Consider the following 26,949-nt stretch of genomic DNA (forward strand, 5'->3'; position numbering starts at 1 on the left):
ACTACAGAAATACAAAGAATTATAAGAGTCTACTATACTCAACAATTATACAGCAACAAATTGAATAGCCTAGAAGAAATGAATAAATTTCTAGAAACATACAACCTATCAAAACTGAATTATGAATTAACAAATAATAAGGAGATTGAATCAGTAGTCAAAAATCTTCCATCAAAGAAAACCCCGGACCTGATGACTCCACTGCTGAATTCTAACAAACACTTAAAGAATATCAATCCTCAAACTCTTCAAAAAAACTGAAAAGGAGAGAATATTTCCAAAGTTATTTTATGTGGCCAGCATTACTCTGACACCAAAGCCAGACAAGGAGACTCAAAAAAAAAAAAAAAAAGAAAAAGAAAAAGAAAAGAAAAGAAAAGAGAGAGAGAGAATTACATCCAATGTCCCTTAAACATAGATGCAAAAATCCTCAACAAAATACCAGCAAACCAAATTCAACAGTACTTTAAAAGGATCATCCACCATGATCAAGTGGGATTTATCCCTGGAATGCAAGGATGGTTCAACATTCACAAATCAATAAATGTGATATACCCCACATTAACAGAATAAACAGCAAAAACCTTATGATCACATCAAAAGATGCAGAAAGACATTTGAAAAAAATCAACACTTCTGATGAAAACACTTAACAAATTATGTATAAAATAACTTATCTCACCACAATAAAAGAAAAAATATAACAAGTTCACAGCTAATATAATAGTCAATGGTAAAAAGCTAAAAACTTTTCATCTAAGATAAGGAACAAGACAAGAGTTCTCACTCTCACCACTTCTTTTAAACATAGAAGTGGAAATCCTAGTTAGAGCAATTCATGAGGAAACAGAAATAAAAGGCATCCAAATAGGGGACACAAAGGGAGAGAAGGAAGGCAGGGAGGGAAGGCAGGCAGGCAGGCAGGGAGGGAGAGAGGGAGGGAGGAGGGAAATTGTTTGCTGATGGCATGTTGTTACATGTGGAAAACTCTAAAGACTTGACCAAAAAAACTGTAGGAACTAATAAGCAAATTCAGCAAAGTAGCAAGATATACAATCAACATATAAAAAAGTAGCATTTCTATAAATTAATAACTATTCAGAAAGAAAGCAACATAACAATTAAATTTACAATCGCATACAAAAATACTTGGGAATAAAATTAACCACAGAAGTGAAAGACCTATACAATGAAAGCTATAACACTAATAAAAGAAACTGAAAATGACAAAATAAATAGAAAAATATTCCATGTTCATGTGTTCATGGATGAAAGAATTAGCATTGCTAAAATATCCATACTACCCAAAGAGATCTACAGTTCAATGTAATTCCTACCAATATTCCAAAGAAATTTTTCACAGAAATATAAAAATCTATATTAAAATTCATATGGAACCACAAAAGACCTCAAATAGACAAAACAGTCTCGAATAAAATGAGCAAAGCAGAAAACATCACATTATCTGATCTCAAAATATACTATGAAGCCATGATAACCAAAATGGCATGGTACTAGCACAAAAACAGATATACGGACATATGGAATAGAACAGAAAGCCCAGAAATAAATCCATACATTTCCCAAAAACTGATCTTCAACTAATGTGCTAAGAACACAAAATGGAGAAGGATATCCATTTACAGAAGAATAAAATTGGGCACTTATCTCAGATTATATGTAAAAATCAATTCAAAATGGATTTACAAACATAAGACCTGAAACTATAAAACTACAAGAAGAAAACGCAGGGGAAAAGCTTCTCAACACTGGTTTGAGCAAAGATATTTTGGATCATGACTTCAAAAGCACAGGCAACAAAAGCAAAAATAGAAAAATATGATTGCACAAAGGAAACAACAGAGTGAAGAGACAATCTCTACAATGGGAGAAAATATTTGTAAATTATATCTGATAAGGAATTGATATCCAAAATATATAAAGAGCTCAAACAAATTAATAACAAGAAAACAAATAACCCAATTAAAAATGTGAAAAATATTTGGGAAAAAAAATTGATCATAAGAAGACACACAAATGGCCAACAGTGAAAAAATGTTCAACATCATTAATCATCAGAGAAATGCAAATTAAAACCACAGTGAGGCATCATGTCATACCTGTTAGGATTTTTATATCAAAAAGACAAGAGATAAGTTTTGGCCAGGATGTGGAGAAAAGGTAACCCTTGTACATTACTGAGGGGACTGTAAATTAGTATAACCATTATGGGAAACAGTATGGAAGTTTTTCAAAAAACTAAAAATAGAACTATTATATGATCCAGCAATTCCAATTCTAGGAATATATCCAAAGAAAATGAAATCAGTATGCTGAAGATCCATCTGCATTACATGTTCAATACAGCATTACTCAACAATAACAAATATATGGAATCAACCTAACTGTCCATGAATGGATGAATACAAAAAGAAAATGTGGTGCGCATATATATATATAGAATACACACACACACACACACACACACACACACACACATACACACACAATGGAACACTATTAACCCTTTACAAAGAAGAAAATCCTGTCAATTGCAACAACATGATTGAATCTGGAGAACATTATGCTAAGTGAAATAAGCCAGGCATCAAAAGACAAATAGTACATGATTTAACTAAAAAAGTCAAACTCAGAGAAGCAGAGAACAGAATGGTAGTTACCAGGGGTTGGGGTAAAGCAGATAAAATTTTAATTAGACAAGAGGAATAATAAGTTCAGGAATTTTACTGTTCAATGTGGAGAGTACAGTTAATAACTATAACATATAGTTAATAACTGTGTTATATACTTAAAGATTGCTAGGAGAGTACACCACAAAATATGTTAATTATATGAGGCAACTGATATGTTACTTAGCTTGATTTAGTCATTCCACAATCATAATTGATGTTAATTCTATAATCAAATTCCAGTATCAGAACATCATGTTATATATCATAAGTATATACAATTTTCATTTGTCAAAAAAAATCATGCTCAGGCACACTGGTTCACACCTGTAACCCCAAACCATTAGAAGGCTGAGGTGAGAGGATCATCTGAGGTCAGAAGATCAAGAATAACCTAGGCAACACAGCAAGACCCCATATCTCCAAAAAAAAAAAAAAAATTAAACCAGGCTATACCATGGTTATTGAATTGTCCTTATATGACATGGGAATGTGTCTCCAAAGAAGTACCAAAGATAAGTTGAGAATGATCTAACCTCTCCAAAACTATATGGGATTTATTTTATCAAACAATAAGTACTCAGATGTTTCCTCACAATAACAATATAGATATCCAAGGTCCACCAGAGACTTTTCAAATAAATTTTTATTCAATTACCTGGTAAGAATAATCTTAAGAAACAAGAATAAGATTTTTCAATTTATGTCAATAAAATTACATAAACACTTGATAGAATTGAGGGCATGCTTACAAAATGGAATGGTAATTTCATTAGAGGTGGATGATCTTGAGGATTTTTACCCTAATATTATAATTTATACACTTTAGTGAATGTACTATGTTATCTTAGTGTTCTCTTTGGTCATAATGAGGTTACCCTTAATGAAACAGCAATCTCCCTATCTACCTAATCTTAGAGTCCTTACTTATTATTTATGGTTGTTATCACTATAATATGCAAATACTTGAGTACTCAAGATCATTTTTTATGTGTAATAATAAAAGACATGTTGAGGGGAGATTTGACTAAAGTTTATTTAGCACCCAACACTGACAAGGTCCTATGCAAGAAACTGGATATATAGAATGGAATCATAAATGGTCCCAGAATTAGAAAGGCTCATAATCTATTTAGAAAATTGTTATGTAAATGAATAAGACAGTTATTTAAAATGTCAATATAAAAACACATATATGAGCATTATCTTTGATTTCTTATTTATCTCTACTCTGTCTGACCCATAAGTAAGAGTTGAAAATTCTACCTCACAAACATAAACAAATTCTGTCCTCCTTCACTCCATCTTGTTTACTACCACCATCTCTTCTCTTCTGGACAACTGCAAAAGCCTTATAATTGGACTTCTGCCACCTCTCTCTCCTCGAACATAGTAATCTGGGCAACCTTTATAAAATATAGATCAGATCCAATCATGTCCTAGCTAAAACTTCCCTATAGCATACCGTTCCATTTCAAATAAAAGGTAAACTCCTTATGCCTTCAAAGCGTTGGATAATCTGTCCCTTTTATGCCATTCTAACCTCATTTAGTACAATTCTTTTCCATGATCACATTTCATTTATTCTGATCTTAGAAAATGCCAAGTTCTTTCCCTCCTTTGCGTCTTTGTAACAGCAACTCCCTCTACCTGTAATGATGTTCTTCTTTTCATATCTCAAAACTGATTCCTTCTTTAGACGTAGCTTAAATATCACCTTTTCAGTAGTGCCTTTTCTGGTCACTCAATCTAAATTGACCATCCAGTCAATGTCTCATATATTCTGAACTTTTTGCTCACTGATATTTTTCTTATTTGCTATTTGTTTGTTTGTTAATCCATTTCCTTCACTAGAAACATCAGCTTCATAAGAGAAGGCTACACATCTCTGAATCTCAAGTGCTTGGTGTAGCAGTACCTGACACAAAATAATAATCCATATGTAATTGTTAGAATGGATAAACAAATAAAATGTGTTCAAACTAATATACGCACAGAAAAAATAGAGTACAGACTTAGTGAGGGGGAGGGACACTCAGGGAAGACTTTAGAGAGGTGAAACTACATATTAAAAAGAGAAATTACAATAACATGGGATAAATGCTACAAGGGAGACATGAATAAAAATCTAAAGGAGGGATTGCTTCCAAGATGACCAAACAGGAACAGCTCCAGTCTGCAGCTCCCAGTGAGATCAATGCAGAAGATGGGTGATTTCTGCATTTCCAACTGAGGTACATGGTTCATCTCATTGGGACTGGTTGGACAGTGGGTGCAGCCCACAGAGGGCAAGCCAAAGCAGGGCAGGGCATCACCTCACCCGGAAGTACAAGGGGTCAGGGGATTTCCCTTTCCTAGCCAAGGGAAACTGTGACAGACTGTACCTGGAGAAATGGGGCACTTCTGCCCGAATACTGCACTTTTCCCACCGTCTTAGCAATCAGCAGACCAGGAGAGTCTCTTCTGTGCCTGGCTCAGTGGGTCCCACGCCCACGGAGCCTTGCTCACTGCTAGCACAGCAGTCTGAGATTGACCTGTGAGGCAGCAGGCTGGCGAGGGAAGGGGCATCCGTCATTGCTGAGGCTTGAGTCAGTAATTAAAGGGGCCAGGAAGCTCGAACTCGGCAGAGGTCACTGCATCTCAGCAAGGCCTACTGCCTATATAGACTCTACCTCCGTGGGCATGGAATAGCAGAAAAACAGGCAGCAGAAACTTCTGCAAACTTAAACATCTCAGACAGCTCTGAAGAGAGCTCCCAGTTTGGCATTTGAGCTCTGAGTGGTTCTCCCAGCATGGCATTTGAGCTCTGAGAATGGACAGACTGCCTCCTAAAGCGGGTCCCTGAACCCCTGTAGCCTAACTGGGAGACACCTCCCAGTAGCGGCCAACAGACACGTCATACAGGCAGGTACCCCACTGGGATGAAGCTTCCAGAGGAAGATCAGGCAGCAATATTTGCTGTTCTGCAGTATTTGCTGTTCTGCAGCCTCCACTATTGATACCCAGGCAAGCAGGCTCTGGAGTGGACCTCCAGCAAAATTCAACAGACCTGAAGCTGAGAGAACTGACTGTTAAAAGGAAAACAAACAAACAGAAAGGAACAGCATCAACATCAACAAAAAGGACATGCACACCAAAACTCCATCTGTAGGTAACCAACATCAAAGACCAAAAGTAGATAAAACCACAAAGATGGGGAGAAACTAGAGCAGAAAAGCTGAAAATTAAAAGGAGAGTGCCTTTTCTCCTATGAACAATCACAGCTCCTCGCCAGCAATGGAACAAAGATGGACGGAGAATAACTTTGACGAGTTGACAGCAGAAGGCTTCAGAAGGTTGGTAATAACAAACACCTCCGAGCTAAGGGAGGCATGTTCTAACCCATGACAAGGAAGCTAAAAACCTTGAAAAAAGGTTAGATGAATGGCTAACAAGAATAAGCACTGTAGAGAAGACCTAAAATGACCTGATGGAGCTGAAAACTACAGTATGAGAACTTTGTGATGCATGCATTAACTTCAATAGCTGATATGATCAAGAGGAAGAAGGATATCAGTGATTGAAGGTCAAATTAATGAAATAAAGTGATAAGACAAGTTTAGAGAAAAAAGAGTAAAAAGAAACAAAAAAGCCTCCAAGAAATGTGGGACTATAAAAAAGACCAAATCCACATTTGATTGGTGTACCTGAAGCTGACAAGGAGAATGGAACCAAGTTGCAAAACACTCTTCAGGATATTATCCAGGAGAACTTCCCCAACCTAGCAAGGCACGCCAAGATTCAAATTCAGGAAATACAGAGAACATCACAAAGATAATCCTCGAGAACAGCAACCCCAAGACACATAATTGTCAGATTCACCAAGGTTGAAATGAAGGAAAAAATGTCAAGAGCACCCAGACGGAAAGGCTGGATTACCCACAAAGGGAAGCCCATCAGACTAACAGTGGACCTCTTGACAGAAACCCTACAAGCCAGAAGAGAGTGGGGGCCAATATTCAACATTCTTAAAGAAAAGAATTTTCAACCCAGAATTTCATATCCAGTCAAACTAAGTTTCATAAGTGAAGGAGAAATAAAATCCTTTACAGACAAGCAAATGCTGAGAGATTTTGTCACCACCAGGCCTGCCTTACAAGAGCTCCTGAAGGAAGCAATAAACATAGAAAGGAACAACCGGTACCAGACACTGCAAAAACATGCCAAAATGTAAAGACGATTGATGCTAGGAAGAAATTGCATCAACTAACGAGCAAAACAACCAGCTAACATCATAATGACAGGATCAAATTCACACATAACAATATTAACCTTAAATGTAAATGGGCTAAAGGCCCCAATTAAAAGACACAGACTGGCAAATTGGATAACGAGTCAAGACCTATCAGTGTGCTGTTTTCAGGAGACCTATCTCATGTGCAGAGACACACATAGGCTCAAAATAAAGGGATGGAAGAAGATCTACCAAGCAAATGCAATGCAAAAAAAAAAAAAGCAGGCCGGGCACCGTGGCTCAAGCCTGTAATCCCAGCACTTAGGGAGGCCGAGACGGGTGGATCACGAGGTCAGGAGATCGAGACCATCCTGGCTAATATGGTGAAACCCCGTCTCTACTAAAAAATACAAAAAGAAACTAGCCGGGCGAGGTGGCGGGCACCTGTAGTCCTGGCTATTCGGGAGGCTGAGGCAGGAGAATGGTGTAAACCCGGGAGATGGAGCTTGCAGTGAGCTGAGATCCGGCCACTGCACTCCAGCCTGGGCAACAGAGCAAGACTCCGTCTCAAAAAAAAAAAAAAAAAAAAAAAAAAAGCAGGGGTTGCAATCCTAGTCTCTGTTAAAAAGAACTTTAAACCAACAAAGATTAAAAGAGACAAAGAAGGCCATTACATAATGGTAAAGGGATCAATTCAACAAGAAGAGCTAACTATCCTAAATATAAATACAACCAATATGGGAGCACCCAGGTGCATAAAGCAAGTCCTTAGAGACTTACAAAGAGGCTTAGAATCCCACACAATAATAATGGGAGACTTTAACACCACACTGTCGATATTAGACAGATCAACAAGACAGAAGGTTAAAAAGGATATCCAGGACTTGAACTCAGCTCTGCAACAAGTCAACCTAATACACATCTACAGAACTATCCACCCCAAATCAACAGAATATACATTCTTCTCAGCACCACATCACACTTATTTCAAAATTGACCACATAATTGGAAGTAAAGCACTCCTCAGCAAATGTAAAACACAGAAATCACAACAAACTGTCTCTCAGACCACAGTGCAATCAAATTCGAACTCAGGATTAAGAAACTCACTCAAAACTGCACAACTACGGGGAAACTGAACAGCCTGCTCCCGAATGACTGCTGGGTAAATAAACAAATGAAGGCAGAAATAAAGATGTTCTTTGAAACCACTGACAATAAAGACACAACATACCAGAATCTCGGGGACACATTTAAAGCAGTGTGTAGAGGGAAATTTGTAGCACTAAATGCCCACAAGAGAAAGCAGGAAAGACCTAAAATTGACACCCTAACATCACAATTAAAATAACTAGAGAAGCAAGAGCAAACACATTCAAAAACCAGCAGAAGGCAAGAAATAACTAAGATCAGAGCAGAACTGAAAAAGATAGAGACACAAGAAAACTCAAAAAAATCAATGAGTCCAGGAGCAGGTTTTTTGAAAAGATCAACAAAACTGAGAGACTGCTAGCAAGACTAAAGAGAAGAAGAGAAGAATCAAATAGACACAATAAAAAAATGATAAAGGGGATATCACCACCGATCCCACAGAAATACAAACTACCATCAGAGAATACTATAAACACCTCTATGCAAATAAAGTAGAAAATCTAGAAATGGATAAATTCCTGGACACATACACCCTCCCAAGACTAAACCAGGAAGAAGTTGAATCTCTGAAGAGACCAATAACAGGCTCTGAAATTAAGGCAATAATTCATAGCCTACCAACCAAAAAAGTCCAGGACCAGGTATTCACATTCAAATTCTACCAGAGGTACAAAGAGGAGCTGATACCATTCCTTCCGAAACTATTCCAATCAACAGAAAAAGAGGGAATCTTCCCTAACTCATTTCATGAGGCCAGCATCATCCTGATACCAAAGCCTGACAGAGATACAACAACAAAAAAAGAGAATTTTAGACCAGTATCTCTGACGAACATTGATGCGAAAATATACAAAAAAAACACTGGCAAACCAAATCCAGCAGCACATCAAAAAGCTTATCCACCATGATCAAGTAGGCTTCATCCCTGGGATGCAGGGCTGGTTTAACATATGCAAATCAATAAACGTTAATCCATCACATAAACAGAACCAATGACAAAAACCACAATTATCTCAATAGATGCAGAAAAGGCCTTTGACAAAATTCAACAACCCTTCATGCTCAAAACTCACAATAAACTAGGTACTGATGGAACATACGTCAAAATAATAAGAGCTATTTATGACAAACCCACAGCCAGTATCATACTGAATGGGCAAAAACTGGAAGCATTTCCTTTGAAAACTGGCACAAGACAAGGATGCCCTCTCACCACTCCTATTCAACACAGTGTTGGAAGTTCTGGCCATGGCAATCAGGCAAGAGAAAGAAATAAAGTGTATTCAATTAAGAAAAAAGGAAGTCAAATTGTCTCTGTTTGCAGATGACATGATTGTATATTTAGAAAACCCCATTGTCTCAGCCCAAAATGTCCTTAAGCTGGTAAGCAACTTCAGCAAAGTCTCAGGATACAAAATCAGTGTGCAAAAATCACAAGCATTCTTTTACACCAATAACAGATAAACAGAGAGCCAAATCATGAGTGTACTCCCATTCACAATTGCTATAAAGAGAATAAAATATCTAGCAATCCAACGTACAAGGGATGTGAAGGACCTCTTCAAGGAGAACTACAAACCACTGCTCAACAAAATAAAAGAGGACATGAAGAAATGGAAGAACATTCCATACTCATGGATAGGAAGAACCAATATCGTGAAAATGGCCGTACTGCCCATGTTACAGATTCAATGTCATCCCCATCAAGCTACCAATGACTTTCTTCACAGAATTGGAAAAAACTACTTTAAAGTTCATATGGAACCAAAAAAGAGACCACACTGCCAAGACAATCCTAAGCAAAAAGAACAAAGCTGGAGGCATCACGCTACCTGACTTCAGACTATACTACAAGGCTACAGTAATCAATATAGCATGGTACTGGTACCAAAACAGAGATATAGACCAACGGAACAGAACAGAGCCCTCAGAAATAATACCACACATCTATCACCATCTGATCTTTGACAAATCTGACAACAACAAGAAATGCAGAAAGGATTCCCAATTTAATAAATGCTGCTGGGAAAACTGGCTAACCATAAGTAGAAAGCTGAAACTGGATCCCTTCCTTACACCTTATACAAAAATTAATTCAAGATGGATTAAAGACTTAAATGTTAGGCCTAAAGCCATAAAAACCCTAGAGAACCTAGGTAATACCATTCAGAACATTGGTATGGGCAAGGACTTCACGATAAAACACCAAAGGCAAGGGCAACAAAAGCCAAAATAGAAAAATTGCATCTAATTCAACTAAAAAGCTTCTACATGGCGAAAGAAACTACCATCAGAGTGAACAGGCAACCTACAGAATGGGAGGAAATTTTTGCAATCTACTCATCTGACAAAGGGCTGATATCCAGAATCTACAAAGAACTCAAACAAATTTACAAGAAAATAAACAACTCCATCAAAAAAGTGGGCAAAGGATATGAACAGACACTTCTCAAAAGAAGATATTTATGCTGGCAACAGACATATGAAAAAATGCTCATCATCACTGGTCATCAGAGAAATGCAAATCAAAACCCCAATGTGATACCATCTCATGCCAGTTAGAATGGCAATCATTAAAAAGTTAAGAAACAACAGATGCTGGAGAGGATGTGGAGAAATAGGAAAGTTTTTACACTGTTGATGGGAGTGTAAATTAGTTCAACCATTGTGGAAAACAGTGTGATGATTCCTCAAGGATCTAGAACTAGAAATACCATTTGACCCAGCCATCCCATTACTGGGTATATACCCAAAGGATTATAAATTATGCTACTATAAAGACATACACACACGTATGCTTATTGCAGCAGTATTCACAATAGCAACGACTTGGAAACAACCCAAATGTCCATCAATGATAGACTGGATTAAGAAAATGTGGTACATATACACCATAGAATACTATGCATCCATAAAACAATGGATGATTTCATGTCCTTTGCAGGGACATGGATGAAGCTGGAAACCATCATTCTCAGCAAACTACCACAAGGACAGAAAACCAAACACTGCATGTTCTTGCTCATAGGTGGGAATTGAACAATGCGAACACTTGGACACAGGGCAGGAACATCACACACCAGGGCCTATTGGCGGGTAGGGGACTAGGGGAGGTATAACATTAGGAGAAATACCTAATGTAAATGACGAGTTGGTGGGTGCAGCAAATCAACATGACACATGTATACCTATGTAACAAACCTGCACATTGTGCACATGTACCCTAGAACTTAAAGTATAATTTTTAAAAAAAACAGTAAAAGAAAAGAAGAAAAAAAATCTAAAGGAATAGAAAAGACAGAATAATCAATGTAAGGGTCGACGTTTGAACAATGGAAGACTGAACAATGGAAGCTATGGAAGAATGACAGGAAGCATATTAACACTGGTGGTATAGTATGGCATAGACAAAACCTGACATTGTGAAATGTATGTGTGAAGGAACATTCAATGTGATTGCATATTGCATTAGAATAGGAAATTGGGCAAGGATTTGGAGCCCAGAGAGAGACCAAGCGCCTTACATAGTGTGATATTCCAAGAAAGTGGCAGAACCAGGATACAAATGCAGATCTACTGGATTCCAAGCCAATACTCTTAACAGGGGTACAGACCTGCCATTAGTGACACTCAATTGTGTGACTAAGAACACAAAGTCAAAGGATGCACCTGGTATATTTAACTGAAATCTTAATTTTATTTTAATATGAAGGTAAAAAGAAGGTAATACAACCAGTATTTTAAATGCTTTCACTTTAAAATAAACACTGCTATGTTGTAATATAGAATGTACAACATGTATAAATGTTTTGGAAAAATGCAGAACGCTTCCTAAAATGTGCCTGTCACTGGGCTTCTACAGCCACCCCCTCATACTCTTTAAAAATATGTATTCTCTTCTGCCATGGGGGGCACTTTTATGGATAGAAAAGTTTGAGAAATACACATTTTTATTACTCAAGGAAAGTTAGACAAGGTTTTGGGGGAACACTAAAAAAGATTTTTCCAATTTGAATATTTATCATTTTCCTCCCCGATAAAGTTAGAATTTGGGCAAGCAGAATTATTTTGAGTATCTATTTTAATATACGTGAGTTCCTTCACTATTAAATAAGTTTCCTAACAGTAATCTAGATTATCAGTTAAAAGGACCTATATTCATGGAGATCCCGTAAGTTTATAGTCTTGGTGAGGCTCTTGGATTGCACACTAAATTCAATGAGAGTACATGAATAAATAAAAGGTGTTTAAAGTAATATAGGCACAGGAAAAAGGAGTACAGACTTAGTGAGGGGGAGGGACACTCTGGGGAGACTTTAGAGAGGTGAAGTCAATATAAAAAGATAAATTACAATAACATGGGATAAATTCTATAACTCAGACATGAACAGAGCTCTAAAGAAATAGAAAAGACAAGATGATTGACTTAAGGGATGACATTTGAACTATTATAGCCACTTGCCATAGCTATATTGTGGTATAGAATACACAATGTATAAATGTTTTGGGAAAATGCAGAATGCTTCCTAAAACGTGCTTATCAGTGGGCTCACACAGCCACCCCCCATACCCTTTAAAAAATGTATTCTCTTCTGCACTCTGAAGTGCAGGGGGGCACTCTGTTGGATAGAAAAGTTGAGAGATACACATTTATATTACTATATGAAAGGTAGGAAAGGTTTGGTTTTGCCATGGTCCTTAGCCATGGCGAATATATGGTAAGATGAGCAGAAAAAACTTCAGTTCCAGGGGCCTTAATAACAAGCAATGTACAGAAGAAAATAATTTCCTTCATTGTATTAGTATGAGATAAAAGTAAGAGAGCTGAAAATGGCTTAAATATTTGTAAAGCTGCTAGTTAAAGAAAGACAGTAATGTCAGAGTTGTGGATTTAAGGAACTGTTTCTGGGATTCCTTCCAAATCCATTATCTAAAGAGAAATTCATACAAATGGAACCCACTATCATCCATCTAAGCTATGTTTATTTCAAAGTATCATGGAATGTTAGAGATGAGAGGTATCTCAAACTCAGTGATCTTTCACTCTAACTCATGTTACAGATGCAGAAACTGAGACCAAAAGAGGTTAAGAAGTCAACTGTCAATGAAAATACAGCCTATTACTGGATGATGTATAAACATTAAAAATATCTATGTTTTAACACAATACTTTCAGTAAATAGTAACAGTTTAAATAATAAAGCAAGGATAGTTGGTAGCTTATGCCTTGTTGACTGAAGGAAGGAGTGTCCAGGGGAGGGGAGATTTTGATCAAAGGATACAAAGTTTCAGTTAGACAAGAGAAATAGGTTTTTGAGATCTACTGCATGGTATAGTGACCACAGTTAATACTAATGTAGTGTACATTTCAAAATTGCTAAAAGAGTAGGGGTTTTTGTGTTGTTTTTTTTTTTTCTCTTTGAAATGGAGTCTCACTCTGTTGCCCAGGCTGGAGTACACTGGCACAATCTTGGCTCACTGCAACCTCTGCCTCCCAGGTTCAAGCTATTCTCCTGCTTCAGCCTCCCATGTAGCTGGGATTACAGGTATGTGACACCTTGCCTGGCTAATTTTTGTATTTTTATTAGAGACAAGGTTTCACCATGTTGGCCAGGATGGTCTCGAACTCCTGACCTCAGGTGATCCACCCCCCCCATCAGCCTCACAGAGTGCTGGGATCACCAGCATGAGCCACTGTGCCGGGCCTAAAAAAGTAGATTATAAATGTTCTCAACATTGTAAAGAAGTATATGAGGTGACAGATATGTTAATTAGCTTTACATAATCATTCTACAATGTGTACATATTGAAACATAACATTGTAGCCCATAAACATACACTATTGTCAATTAAACTTTTTTAAAAATAAAATACATCAAAAATTATACAATTGAAATATTTTTAAAATGATAAGTAAACTAGGAGAACGCTGCCCTTCCTGAAAAGGTCCCTCCCTTTCAGGGACCTCCCTAGTTAGCCTCCCTAGTAGCTGGGACTACAGGTGTGCACCACCACATCTAGCTAATTTTTGTGTTTTTTGTAGAAACAGGGTTTCACCATGCTGCCCAGGCTGGTTAGTCCTCTTTTTAAGGCTTTCCAAGAGATTCAGATAGGTCCACCAATCAGATTATCTAGAATAATCTTTATTTATAGTCAAATAATTAGGAGTTTTAAGTTTATCTTTAAAATCCCTTCATAATAAAACTTAAATGACTGTTTGATGGAATAATTGGGGTTGGTAGCCTAGCCAAGTGGACACATTAATAAAACCAACACAATGGGAGCAAACTCAGTTTTTCTTGGGAAATGTCCTCATGTCACTCATAATTAAAAGGTGTTTTGTTTGGCATAGAATTTTAGGTATTTCTTTCTCAACACATTGAAGATGTCATGCCAGTATCTTCAGATTCCATTATTACTGATGTGAAGTAAGCTGTCAATATGTCGCTCCTTTGAAGGTAATCTTTTTTCTCCTATTTAAATAAAAAAATTTCCCTTTTTCTTTAATGTTTTATAGCTGAATATACACTGTGTGTGGGCATAGATTCTTTTTTCTTTATATTATATTCTTTCTTCTTCCTTTCTATAGAAGAGCCCACAGTCCTTTCAGTTTATTCTTTCCTTGCTTTTTATTTTCTTTTCTTGAGGATCAAAATCACAATATTGGTATTTATTTGAAAGACTTTAAAATTTATTTTAAATAGCTTACAAAGAACAGTGGTTATATTTATAGAACACTTTATGTAACAGTCAAGATTTGCCTTTCTTTATGGTTTTATCACATAAATATATTTACCTAATATATTATTTAGCTTTTCTTGCTTTCGAATATCACATAAAATGTCTCATCACATATCTCTTCAGTAACTTGCTCCTTTCGATTCACTCATTTTCAGTTTGGCTGTAGTTAATTCATTTCCCTGATATTTAGTGTTCTGTTGTATGAATGTAACAATCTACTGATTTTAACACTGATGGATATCTAAGATTACATCCAGACTTTGCTTTTATGAGCAATTTTGGTAAATGACTTTTGGTACACATTTCAGAATGCGATTTCTGGGTCACAGGAAATTCATATTCTAAAAATAAAAGGGTAGTACCAAAGTGTTAACTTGTGCAAATTTACACTTCAATAAACAGTTAAATCTTTGTCCCTTGCTCTATGTTCTTGCCCAAACTGGGGATTTTCAGGTTTTTAAAACTTGGCCAGTCTGGTGACCGTCAAGTACTATTTCATTATTTTTTATTTGATGTTCTCTGATTACTAATGAGGCTGAATATCTTACTGATCATTATTAGTGATGCAAGTTTCTTCATCTGCGTGTGCCTATTCAAATCTTTTGAATAATTAAATTATATTGGATGATATGCTTTTACTGGCATGTGGTAGTTTGTTTATTATACTGTAGATTCTAAATCCTTGAGCAATTTGTACGTATTGCAAATATACTGTTTTTTTTGATGACTAAAAGTTCTGAATTTCAATCAAGTCAAATTTATTCCATCATGTTTTAAGAAACATCTATCTCCAAAGAAATAAAAACGTCAGTTTGGTATGTTTCTTTGTAAATCTTTATACTTTTTTTTTTTTTTTGGCTAAACTGTATATGCTAGGAGTCCCAATAAGAATAGGTGACATCATGGCACGTGCCTGTAATCCCAGCTACTCAGGAGGCTGAGGCAGGAGAACCGCTTGAACTTGGGAGGCAGAGGTTGCAGTGAGCTGAGATCTCGCCACTGCACTCCAGCCTGGGCAACAGAACAAGACTCCATCTCAAAAAGGAAAAAAAAAATAGTTGGCACCTTTCTCAGAGGGAAATTTTTAGTGTTTGAAAATTAGGTATGATTTTGCAATAAGTAAAACAGGAACTTTTTGGAATCTGAATTGGAGCCATTTGATTCTTGAACATACGGAATAATTTGCCTGGCTTATACAGTCAATACTGCTTCATTTTAATCCATATATTTAACATGTCTTTTGCTCTTCCTTACTTCTTGTATCTCAGACCATCCAACTTGGATCTTTCATTTGAGAAGATTTTCTCCCTGAGGTACTTCCTTAAAGTACTTCCTTAAGGATTTCTTTTTGCTATTGGTGTATGAGTCAGGGTTCAACTGGAGAAGAAAAAACAGTTGGAGATTCTATATTTATACACATACACATGAGATTTATGAGAAGGAATTGGCTTACATGATTGCAGGGCTGGCTAAGCAAGTCTGAAATTCACAGGACAGGTTGTCAGTAAGGGAAAATCCTGGGCAGTCTTGAGCTAAGGGGCAAAGAACCAAGCTGTCATCCACAAGTAGAATTCTCTCTCTGAAGGAAACCTTACTCCTGTTTTGTTGCTGTTGTTGTTGTTTGCTTGTTTGTTTTGACACAGGGTCTCACTCTGTCGCCCAGGTTGGAGTGCAGTGGCAGGCATGCTCACAGCTCACTGCAGCCTCAACCACCTGGGCTCAGGTGATCCACGTTAGCCTCCATAGTAGCTGGGACTATAGGTGTGAACTACTATATCCAGCTAATTTTTGTATTTTTTGTAGAAACAGGGTTTCACCATACTGCCCAGGCTGGTTAGTTCTCTTTTTAAGGCTTTCCAAGTGATTCAGATAGGTTCACCAATTAGATTATCTAGAATAATCTTCTTTATTTACAGTCAAATGATTAGGAGTTTTAATTTTATCTTTAAAATCCCTACATAGCAAAACCTAAATTGCCGTTTGATGGAATAATTGAGGATGGTAGCCTAGCCAAGTGGACACATTAATAAAACCAACACAACGGGAACAAACTCAGCTTTTCTTGGGAAATGTCCTCATGTCACTCATAATTCAAAGGTGTTTTGTTTGGCACAGAATTCTAGGCATTTTTTTCTCAACACATAGAAGATATCATGCCAGTATCTTCTAGATTCCATTGTTGCTGCTGTGAAGTAAGCCATCAATATGTTGCTCCTTTGAAGGTAATCTTTTTTTCTCCTATTTAAAAAAAAAATTCCCTTTTCTTTAGTGTTTTATAGCTGAATATACACTGCGTGTGGGCATAGATTCTTCTTTATTCGGTTTGGATGTTAAGACTTCATAAATTTGTAAATTTATGAAGTGTATTTTCACTGGTTCTGTCACTATCCTTTCAACTACTGTCTCTGCTCCATTTTCTGTCTTCACCTATTAGAACTGACTATATGAATTTAAGGACATTCTTAGTCTACCCTCTACATCTATCAACTTCCTGTATTTTCTATTTCTCTGTCTTTCCATACCATATTCTGTATAACTTCTTTTCCAAATATATCTTCAGCTTAGCAAACCTCTCTTCACTTATATCTGATGTGCAGTTACACCCATCAATTTATTTAATTTCAATTATTACATGCTTCCATAACAGAAGTTTATTTGTTACCTCTTTGAAATTGTCTTTGCACTCTTTTTTTTTTTTTTTTTTTTTTGAGACGGAGTCTCGCTCTGTCGCCCAGGCTGGAGTGTAGTGGCGTGATCTCGGCTCACTGCAAGCTCTGCCTCCCGCGCCCACGCCATTCTCCTGCCTCAGCCTCCCGAGTAGCTGGGACCACAGGCGGCCGCCACCGCGCCCGGCTAATTTTTTTGTATTTTTAGTAGAGACGGGGTTTCAACGTGTTAGCCAGGATGGTCTCCATCTCCTGACCTTGTGATCCGCCCGCCTCAGCCTCCCAAAGTGCTGGGATTACAGGCGTGAGCCACCGCGCCCGGCCTGTCTTTGCACTCTTTAAAGTTTTTCTTCTCTGAACATTTTAAAGCTTGTTTCTTCTTTCAACATGTTAAACAGGCTATTTTCATATTCTATTTCTGATAAATCCCATATTTAAAATTGCAAGTCAGTTTCATCTGTTGTTTCTGCTAGCTCTCATTTATAATTTGTTTCCTTGTATTTTTAATAATTTTTCTTTTTTCTTTTTCTTTTTCTTTTTTTTTTTTTTGAGACAGAGTCTCACTCTGTCGCCCAGGCCAGAGTGCAACAGTGCAATCTCAGTCACTGCAAGCTCCACCTCCCGGGTTAATGCCATTCTCCTGCCTCAGCCTCCCAAGTAGCTGGGACTACAGGCGCCTGCCACCACGCCCAGCTAATTTCTTTTTTCTTTTTTTTATTAGTAGAGACGGAGTTTCACTGTATTAGCCAGGATAGTCTCGATCTCCTGGCCTGATCCACCCATTTTGGTCTCCTAAATGCTGGGATTACAGGTACCTGTTGCTAGGATCTAATAATTTTTCTCCTGTGAGTCACTGTACCCGGTTCTTTTAATAATTTTTAACAGTAAAATATCTTTTTGGACTTTTAGCTGGATGAATTATTTGACGCCTGGCTGAAGGTGATTTCCTGAAGAGGGAATGTATGTTTGCCTCTTCCTGAGGTCTGGGGGCACATTTAGGGTCACTTTAAATTTGGTTTGAGTTTTGTCAGCCAAAATCAGAAAATATTAATTCAGGCTGCAAATTCCTGTGCAGGCTGACATGTGGTTACTTCTTAGCAGCACTTTTCCCTTCCCTCTACCCAGCACTAATGCTTTGGATGTATGAGTTTCCTTACAGATCCCCAGGAAACTTGAGTGAGAAAGGAAGCACCTTTATTTGTAGTTTACTTGTACACTAAGTCTTCTCAGAATTACAGGAATTGGGTCTCCTATTACACTTCTCATCCTGTAAAATGAGCACTAGGTTTTGTCTCTTACACTGTCTCAACGTAAGGAGTTCTTTAAATATTACGTTTTAAATTGTAGTATGTAGGTTATCTATGGATCCTACCTTGCCATATTATCAGAAATTAAACTTCACTTTAACTCTTTCCTTAAAATTATATGCTGCTTTCCTGGGTCGAAGTCCTCTCAAATTTGAAGCATAAGCTATGCTAAGAGATAACCTGAATAATTCTAGACTATAATGGATCACAAAGTCATAGTTACAAATCTTTTGTACCTAATAAATATTTTTTTTTTTTCAGCTGTATCAGTAGAATCTTTGAGGATTCATCTGTGTTAGTTTTTTACCAACTGACTCTTCTTTTAGAAGTTTGTGAAACTCTGTCAACAAGAATCTTTTTCAATCCTTTCAGGGCTATCTGCATGTATGACTTTTTTAAGAATCATAAGTATATCAAGTTCTAGAAGACAGCCAATTTGTGCAAGTAAGACTATCCACATTGTCCATATAATTAGTTCTTTGGTTGACTATTTTCATATTTTACATTTAACCTCCTTGACCAAATTGTATTTTTTAAAAGTCCTACACAGATAGGTATTTTTTAATGTAATTTCTCTAAGAATGAGGCAGACATTAAGATTTGCTGAGCATCAACAAAGCATCATGCACTGTGCTGAGAGTTACACGTGTTAATTCACATAAACCTTACTATAATCCTGTGAGGTAGGTGGTGATATTTCTATTTTAAAGAAAAAGAAATATGTACTAATGTAAAATAGATACTCTGTGATACAGTCAAGATGTAACCCAACTATACATGACTCCTAAAAAGTAAATGCTTCTGTAACTATGCAAAAAAATTACCATTTTGTTAACTTTATTAAGTGGTAAGGATCTAGTTACAGAAGCTCATAATCACAGGGAAGTAAGTTAGATATTCTACCTACCCATTCAACCCCTGACCCCCATATAATCTTCACAACTCAGTTTTGATAATGGAAGACAGTGTCTCTTCTTGACAGAGAAAAATACAAAAAGATACTGATATTTTACTCAACAAGCATGCATTGCATGACTAGCCTGGGACTGTGCTGTGCTATACTTTAGCATTTATAAAGTACTATCACTTCATCTTCCTTTCAACCCTGGGAAGTAATTCAGTCTATGCTTGAAGACCTCTAGGGACAAAACGTTCCAAAAGCAGCCCACTCTATTTTTTGGAAATTCACAAGACATCTCTGATCATGAAATCCATGCTCCTTAAGTTTGTATATAGAATAACCTTAACCGTTTCCTTAATGTAAAACTTCACTTATTGGAAGACAGGTATCTCTCCCTGCCCCAGAGTATTTTGTAATCTCAGATAATTTTTTAAAAATTCCTCAGAAAAGGGCCGGGCGCGGTGGCTCAAGCCTGTAATCCCAGCACTTTGGGAGGCCGAGACGGGTGGATCACGAGGTCAGGAGATCGAGACCATCCTGGCTAACACGGTGAAACCCCGTCTCTACTAAAAATACAAAAAAACTAGCTGGGCGAGGTGGCGGGCGCCTGTAGTCCCAGCTACTCGGGAGGCTGAGGCAGGAGAATGGCGTAAACCCGGGAGGCGGAGCTTGCAGTGAGCTGAGATCCGGCCACTGCACTCCAGTCCGGGAGACAGAGCGAGACTCCGCCTCAAAAAAAAAAAAAAAAAAAAAAAAAAAAAAAATTCCTCAGAAGTAGTAGCATTAATTGTTGCCATGTTGATTTCTTTACTGACCTAATTTGAAGGTTATTTTGAGTTATACAGTATCTTTTCTTCTAACAGTTCAAAAAAATTGTTAAGACTGTCAGCTTCTCAAGGGCATTACTGACTTTTTATTCATTTTTGTATCCTGGCCCTGAGCACAGTTTATGACACACAGTAGGTCTTCATTAAATCCTTAATTCACATAGTAAACTTTACACTTAACATTGTCATGCGGAATAAGAAAAACAACTGCTAAGTACTTAATTCAAAATTTGTATACAGAAACGAAGACAACCCAATTTAAGAGACTTGCTATGATTACACATTGGAATGACAGAACCGGTGCATCCAAAATTTCTGAAATCTGATGTCTAGTTACTGCTTTTTTGAAATAGCAATTATATTTTCTGAACCAAAAATCAGGACAAACAGGATAACCATGAGTCTTATTTTTAATTCTGAATGCATGAGTATTAAAAAGTCTTACAAAGCTTAAACAGTTAAATATTCATTTTATAAACTATTTTATAAACTGTATTACAATGGAATAATCCTATAAAAATAGTTTGTTTACCGTATCAATCCACCATACCAAAATAACTTCTTCTAAGATGCCTTATATAAGTAAAACTAGTCATGTTGCTGCTGCTTCTGTGAATGTATATTCTTCCTCAATAAGACTTTAAGCTCTATCACATTTGATGAGAATTTTTTTTTTTTTTTTTTTTTTTTTTTTTTTTGAGACAGAGTCTCGCTCTTCCCCCAGGCTGGAGTGCAGTGGCCGGATCTCAGCTCACTGCAAGCTCCGCCTCCCGGGTTCACGCCATTCTCCTGCCTCAGCCTCCCGAGTAGCTGGGACTACAGGCGCCCGCCACGTCGCCCAGCTAATTTTTTTGTATTTTTAGTAGAGACGGGGTTTCACCGTGTTAGCCAGGATGGTTTCGGTCTCCTGACCTCGTGATTCGCCCGTCTCGGCCTCCCAAAGTGCTGGGATTACAGGCTTGAGCCACCGCGCCCGGCCTGATGAGAAATTTTTTAATAGCAAAGTTATTACATAGTATTTCTAGAGTGCTATGTCATAACTAGTCACAGAGTTATAAAAGAAAGAAAACTTTCCTGAAATTCTAGAAAAGATGCTACTCAGGGTTTGTACATAGTTTTATAGTAATACAAACATGTAAAACTGACGATGTTCTGTTACAAAAGAAAAATGTGGAGGTCCATTCTTACCTGTTTAAAAAGCTGGAGGTTAACTGCAGTTTCCAGGAACTGTTTCATCACACTTGAGCGATGCTTTACAAAACTCTCCTCACAGAAAGTGATGGGCTCACCCTAGATAGAAATAAAGATTTTAAGGGCATCAATAAAAGGTCAGAGAGAACTAGTCTCTTTAAATTGGTATCTGGAGAGTGATAGAGGAAGTGTAAGGTACAGAAGCAACAGACCCTTCCTTACACAGAACAGTTAGATTTTAGGGTAGCAGAAACATTCCTCTACTAATAAGCCTGTACTATAGCTTTTTAATCCAGGATCCCATGGACTCTTAAAATTGCTCAATTTTACTCCCTCAAGTAAGAGTAAGTCCCCTAAAAATAAAGATTTGACATCATATTTAATTATGAGTATTAAACATAGCACACATACCTGAAAATATCACATAATTTTATTGCATCCTGATTAGAAATAACATCGTTACTATAAAAACTGCTGCATGATTTTTGACATTCGCACTTAGTTGTTATGATCATTAATTTATTTTTTAATTAATGAAAAGATTTTACAATCCCCTTCTCTTCATGATTGCAAAACAATTCAGACTGGATGCTTTCCAGGATAAGTCCTATTTGGCATCTGCTTTCATTAATCCTTTGCGCTAAGTATTCATATCTTTGCAAGCGTCTTGCGGTAGCTCTACCAAGTGCTCCTCCAAACCAGAAAGGACTTAAATCTCAAGTCCTACTGATTCCATTTGTTTTCTACTTATTCCTCTGCACGAATGCAGAAAATCATCACCCACTGGCTAATTCCTACCACCTATTTCCCTCATCAGTCTGAACAGTCCTCTAACCCATTCAACACAAAGTGACTAAACTTTATGACAAAAATGAAAACAGAGATGAATAAAAATGATTCATTCATTATAATGCACATTGTAGCAATATTTATGTTATAAGAAAAAGGAAAAAGTGTGCCTGCTTACCTTCTAATAGAACTTTGAAAAAATAACAATTATAATTTAATTAGCATTATAATTTAATCTTAAGACTCAATATTATTACAGATATCTTTAAGTACAATTCTGAAAATAGGTTCCTGTATAAATAAAATAATGAGAGTAACTATCTATGTAATTCAACTATTACCACTTTCTGATAAAGTTAATACACTATAGAACTGTACTGTCACATTCAGTAGACACTAGTCACATGCAGCTACATAAATGTAAATTTATGAAGATTAATTAAAACTTCAGTTTCTCAGTCATACTAGCTGTATTTGAACTGCTCAATGGTCGCATGTGGCTAGTGGCTACTATATTGAACAGCACAGATATGGAACATTTCCTTTAGCATAAAAAGTTTTCCTGGATAGCACTGCTATAAGAAAAAGAAAACAAAATTCAAACAAATTATTAAAGAAGACAATTAAATAAACTCTTAAGTGGTGTCACCTACCACCAGCCACCAGCCAATGACTGATGATAAAAATGTCATTATATATTTTTATCCAAATGATTGCTAATTTTTTTCAGGGGTGAGGGGTTGGGGAGGGGGTCATTCTGCCATGCAGGCAGGATTAGAGTGGTTCATTCATAGCTCACTGCAGCCTGACCTCCTGGGCTCAGGTGATCCTCCCACCTCAGCCCCTGAGTAGCTGGGACTACAGGCACATGCCACGATGCCCGGATAACATTTTGTATTTTCTGTAGAGAAAGGGTTTCGCTATGTTGCTCAAATTGGTCTCAAACTCCTGGGCTCAAGTGATCTCCCCACCTCGGCCACTCAAAAAGCTGGAATTCTAGGCACAAGCCACCAACCCAGCCTATTATTGCCAATCGTAAAGAGCTACAGATGATTTTTAAATTATATGTTTTTTAAACTGGACTAATTTACATAAATATATTTTGGATGATCACAAATGTACTATATTGTCCACTATCACTGAATTTATAATCTATTAGAGGAAGAAAATCTACAATAGGCAAGCCTGTTAAAGACAAAGGTCTATTGTTTTCTAATCTCTAGTACTAGCATCATCCCTAGTTACACTGGGAGCCTGATAAATGTTTTATGATTGAGTTGTAAAAATAAAATAAAAATAGCAAATGAGCTAAGCCTTATTCCATATGACATATCATCTTCGCAAAAATAAATACAATTTTAAAAATAAATATAAGTAATTGCCTCTAATGGCAGTTCTGGCATCACTGCTATTGCAAAGTAATCAGGACTAAGGGTAACTTTAGTTTTTATGTGATAGATTTTTCTTTAAACATGTAAAGATGTATTTCAAGACAAGAAGAAATGGATGAGACTAAGGTCTATGCTTTCTTAAAAGTTGGGCATAGTTTATTTATTAGCCTATGTGAAGTAAGCTGGAAGAATTCTGTCCTCATTAACCTCTGAGTACTTTCAATCTCTCCAGAGAACAAGTAAAGAAAAAGCTCAGATTTGCTGTCCATCCACTTGTGATGACACAAATCATGGAAAAACTTTGAACTAAACCTTCAATTTGATTAACACGGTTTGTTTACTAAGAATCTCTGATAATAACAAAAGACAAAGCACTGACACATTAGAATTTTCTCTCAAAGAAAAAAATAAGTCTTTATTAATAACGCTCTAAAGTTGTACATATTAATACACAGGAACCTCAATTACTGCCATCATTGGAGGCCTCAATTATTGTCATCCTTAAGGCATATGCTATGAAACAGATTATACTAATAAATGACTCTGCAGTACGAGTTCTTTAAAACCAAAGTTGAATTGAATGACATGAGAAGAATTTTGCCTATGATTTTAACCCAAGTTATGAGTATTTGAAGTTCATGTGGTTAACTACATTGTTAAACATTTCATGGCAAAATCGATAGGACTAGTTTGTCAATTGATATGCAGTGATGTTTCTCAAAGTGTGATCCAAGGTCAGACTTTTCCACAGGATCTGTAGCATTAAAAGTATTTTCATAATAATGTAAGTCATTATTGGCACTCTTGTCTCTCATTTTCTCCTGAGATCCAAGTGTTTCCCAAAAGCTACCTGGTTGGCAATACTGCAATAGACTGAATACAGAATCAAATATCAGAATCCAGCTGACTTCTACTAAGCTAGATATTAAAAAGCCCTGAAAAAAATGTAAAACAATGATATTGTTTAGACTAAATTTGTTTAGGAATATAGCAATTTTTCATAAAAATGTTTTATATTCATATTTAGTTTATACTGCTTTAAAAATAAATGTATATTTTTTGTTTTAATTTCTAATATGGTAAATATTTATACAGATACCTCACATAAATGAAGGCTCTTTGATAATTTTTAAGAGTATAAAGACATCCGGAGACCAAAATGTTTGAGAACTACTGATATACAGTAACAAGTAGGGGTCAAAGGTGACTTCCAGATTTCTAGATTAAGGGTCATAAAATGACATTATTTATTAGAGACTGAAAATATAGAAAGAAAACCACATTTAAGGAGAAGCTGATAAAATCAATATCGGCATATGTTTTTGGTAGTATTCCTACTGGAGCCTGAGATAGGGGTTCTTGTACAATTGATTTTCGCAGATCACTCTCAGGAAAAAGGTATTAAGGAAAACAAGACAGGGCATAGGAAAAAGTCAAACAAGAATATGGTCTCAACTGGAGATAAGCTTCAGCCGAATCCCATGAGAAAGCACCAACTGTACCACAGACTTGATCCCACTTTGAAGCAGAGAGGCCAGCGTCTTACATCCCGTGTAAGAAGTGTTCTTTTTCAATGCTGAGAGGTGCAAAGATGAAGGATGAACATAGTTTTCCTGGTGATGCACTCCCATTTAGCTAAGGGCAATTTTTCACAAAACAAGTACAACAATAAGTACAGGGGATCTGGGCAGGGCACCAACAATATCTACCACCGATGTTTGAGAAACACGTGAAGGTATATATAGCACAAAGCTAGAAACTCGTGTTAGGAAAATTTGTTATTTAATACATACTTAAGAATTATCTGTACAGATATGAGTATTAAAGTTGAGTTGATCAATCTACTTACAGAAAACGACTTATGCAATTAAGAAATACCCATCTATAATCTATTTTTTAAATGTTGTATTATTCATTCACAGAAAAGTAAGTAAACGTATGATTCTGTAGAGACACAAAGTAACCAGGTAGAAACATAAAACAATGGAAAAGAAAATCTCTTCATGAGATAATTCTGACATGACAGAAAAACTACTGAATATTTTGCTCCATAAAACAGTGATGAGGCAAAAAGAAAGGAATCAAAAGCAGTCATCTCGATGGAAAGCCCAACAAAGGAACATAAACAGCTATCAGGAAAACATAATCAGCAGTAGAATCAGAATAAAGTTTACAATACAGAGAAGGGAAACAGATTTTCGTAGGGACTTATTTTCTGCCATACATTCAAGGTTATTTTCATATATCTTATCTGTGAACTCTGGAGGTCTGGGACTAAATTCTTGTTCATCTTTGCATTCCCTATGGCAGTGGTCCCCAAACTTTTTGGCACTAGACAGGGGTTTTGTGGAAGACAATTTTTCCACAGACAGCAGAAGTGGGAAATGGTTGTGGGATGATTCAAGCGCATTACGTTTATTGTGTACTTTATATTATTATGACATTGTAATACATAATGAAATAATTCTACAAGTCACTATAATGTAGAATCGATCAGTGGGAGCCCTGAGCTTGTTTTCCTGCAACTAGATGGTCTTATCTGGGGGTAATGGGAGACAGTAACAGATCATCAGGCATTAGATTCTCATAAGGAGCATGCAACCTACATCCCTCACATATGCAGTTCATAATAGGGGTTTCGCTCCTATGAGACAGGAGGTGGAGCTCAAGCAGTAATGTGAGCCATGGGGAGTGGCTGTAAATACAGATGAAGCTTCATTCCCTCGCCTGCCGCTCACCTCCTGCCATCTGGCCTGGTTCCTAATGGGAGTGGGGATCCCTGCCCTGCAGCAACCAACCCAGTACTCTGCATTTTGAGTGTTAAATAAATATCTCCTAGTTACTATATGAATTATTTACACAGAATAATTAAGCCACAAGTAAGTTATGGACGAAATAGAGCTGTTTTTCTACCTTAGTATTATGTTCAACTTCAGAGTGATAATCATTACTGACATAATGTTTGTGTTTGTTTGCTTTACGAATGAGTATCTTTCAAGTTCTATATATTGTACCTGGAGTAGAAAACTTTCTAAGAACAAGAAAATACTTAAAACGTAGATTAGATCTTATACTACCAGG

General features: G+C 36.8%; 1 protein-coding gene across 9 annotated transcripts in view; it reads right to left on the reverse strand.

Annotated features, from left to right (window-relative positions):
- The window catches only part of DENND1B (DENN domain containing 1B), a 291,773-nt gene that overhangs the window by 60,808 nt on the left and 204,016 nt on the right, over nucleotides 1-26,949 (reverse strand). For all 9 annotated transcript variants that reach the window (XM_033200326.1, XM_033200323.1, XM_033200324.1 and 6 more), the window contains one exon: nucleotides 21,686-21,787. In XM_033200326.1, coding sequence (XP_033056217.1) covers nucleotides 21,686-21,787 — 102 coding nt within the window. The remainder of the gene's footprint in view (nucleotides 1-21,685; nucleotides 21,788-26,949) is intronic.

This window comes from Trachypithecus francoisi, unplaced genomic scaffold (genome assembly GCF_009764315.1).
Source record: "Trachypithecus francoisi isolate TF-2019V2 unplaced genomic scaffold, Tfra_2.0 Lachesis_group5, whole genome shotgun sequence".
Classification (NCBI taxonomy): domain Eukaryota; kingdom Metazoa; phylum Chordata; class Mammalia; order Primates; family Cercopithecidae; genus Trachypithecus; species Trachypithecus francoisi.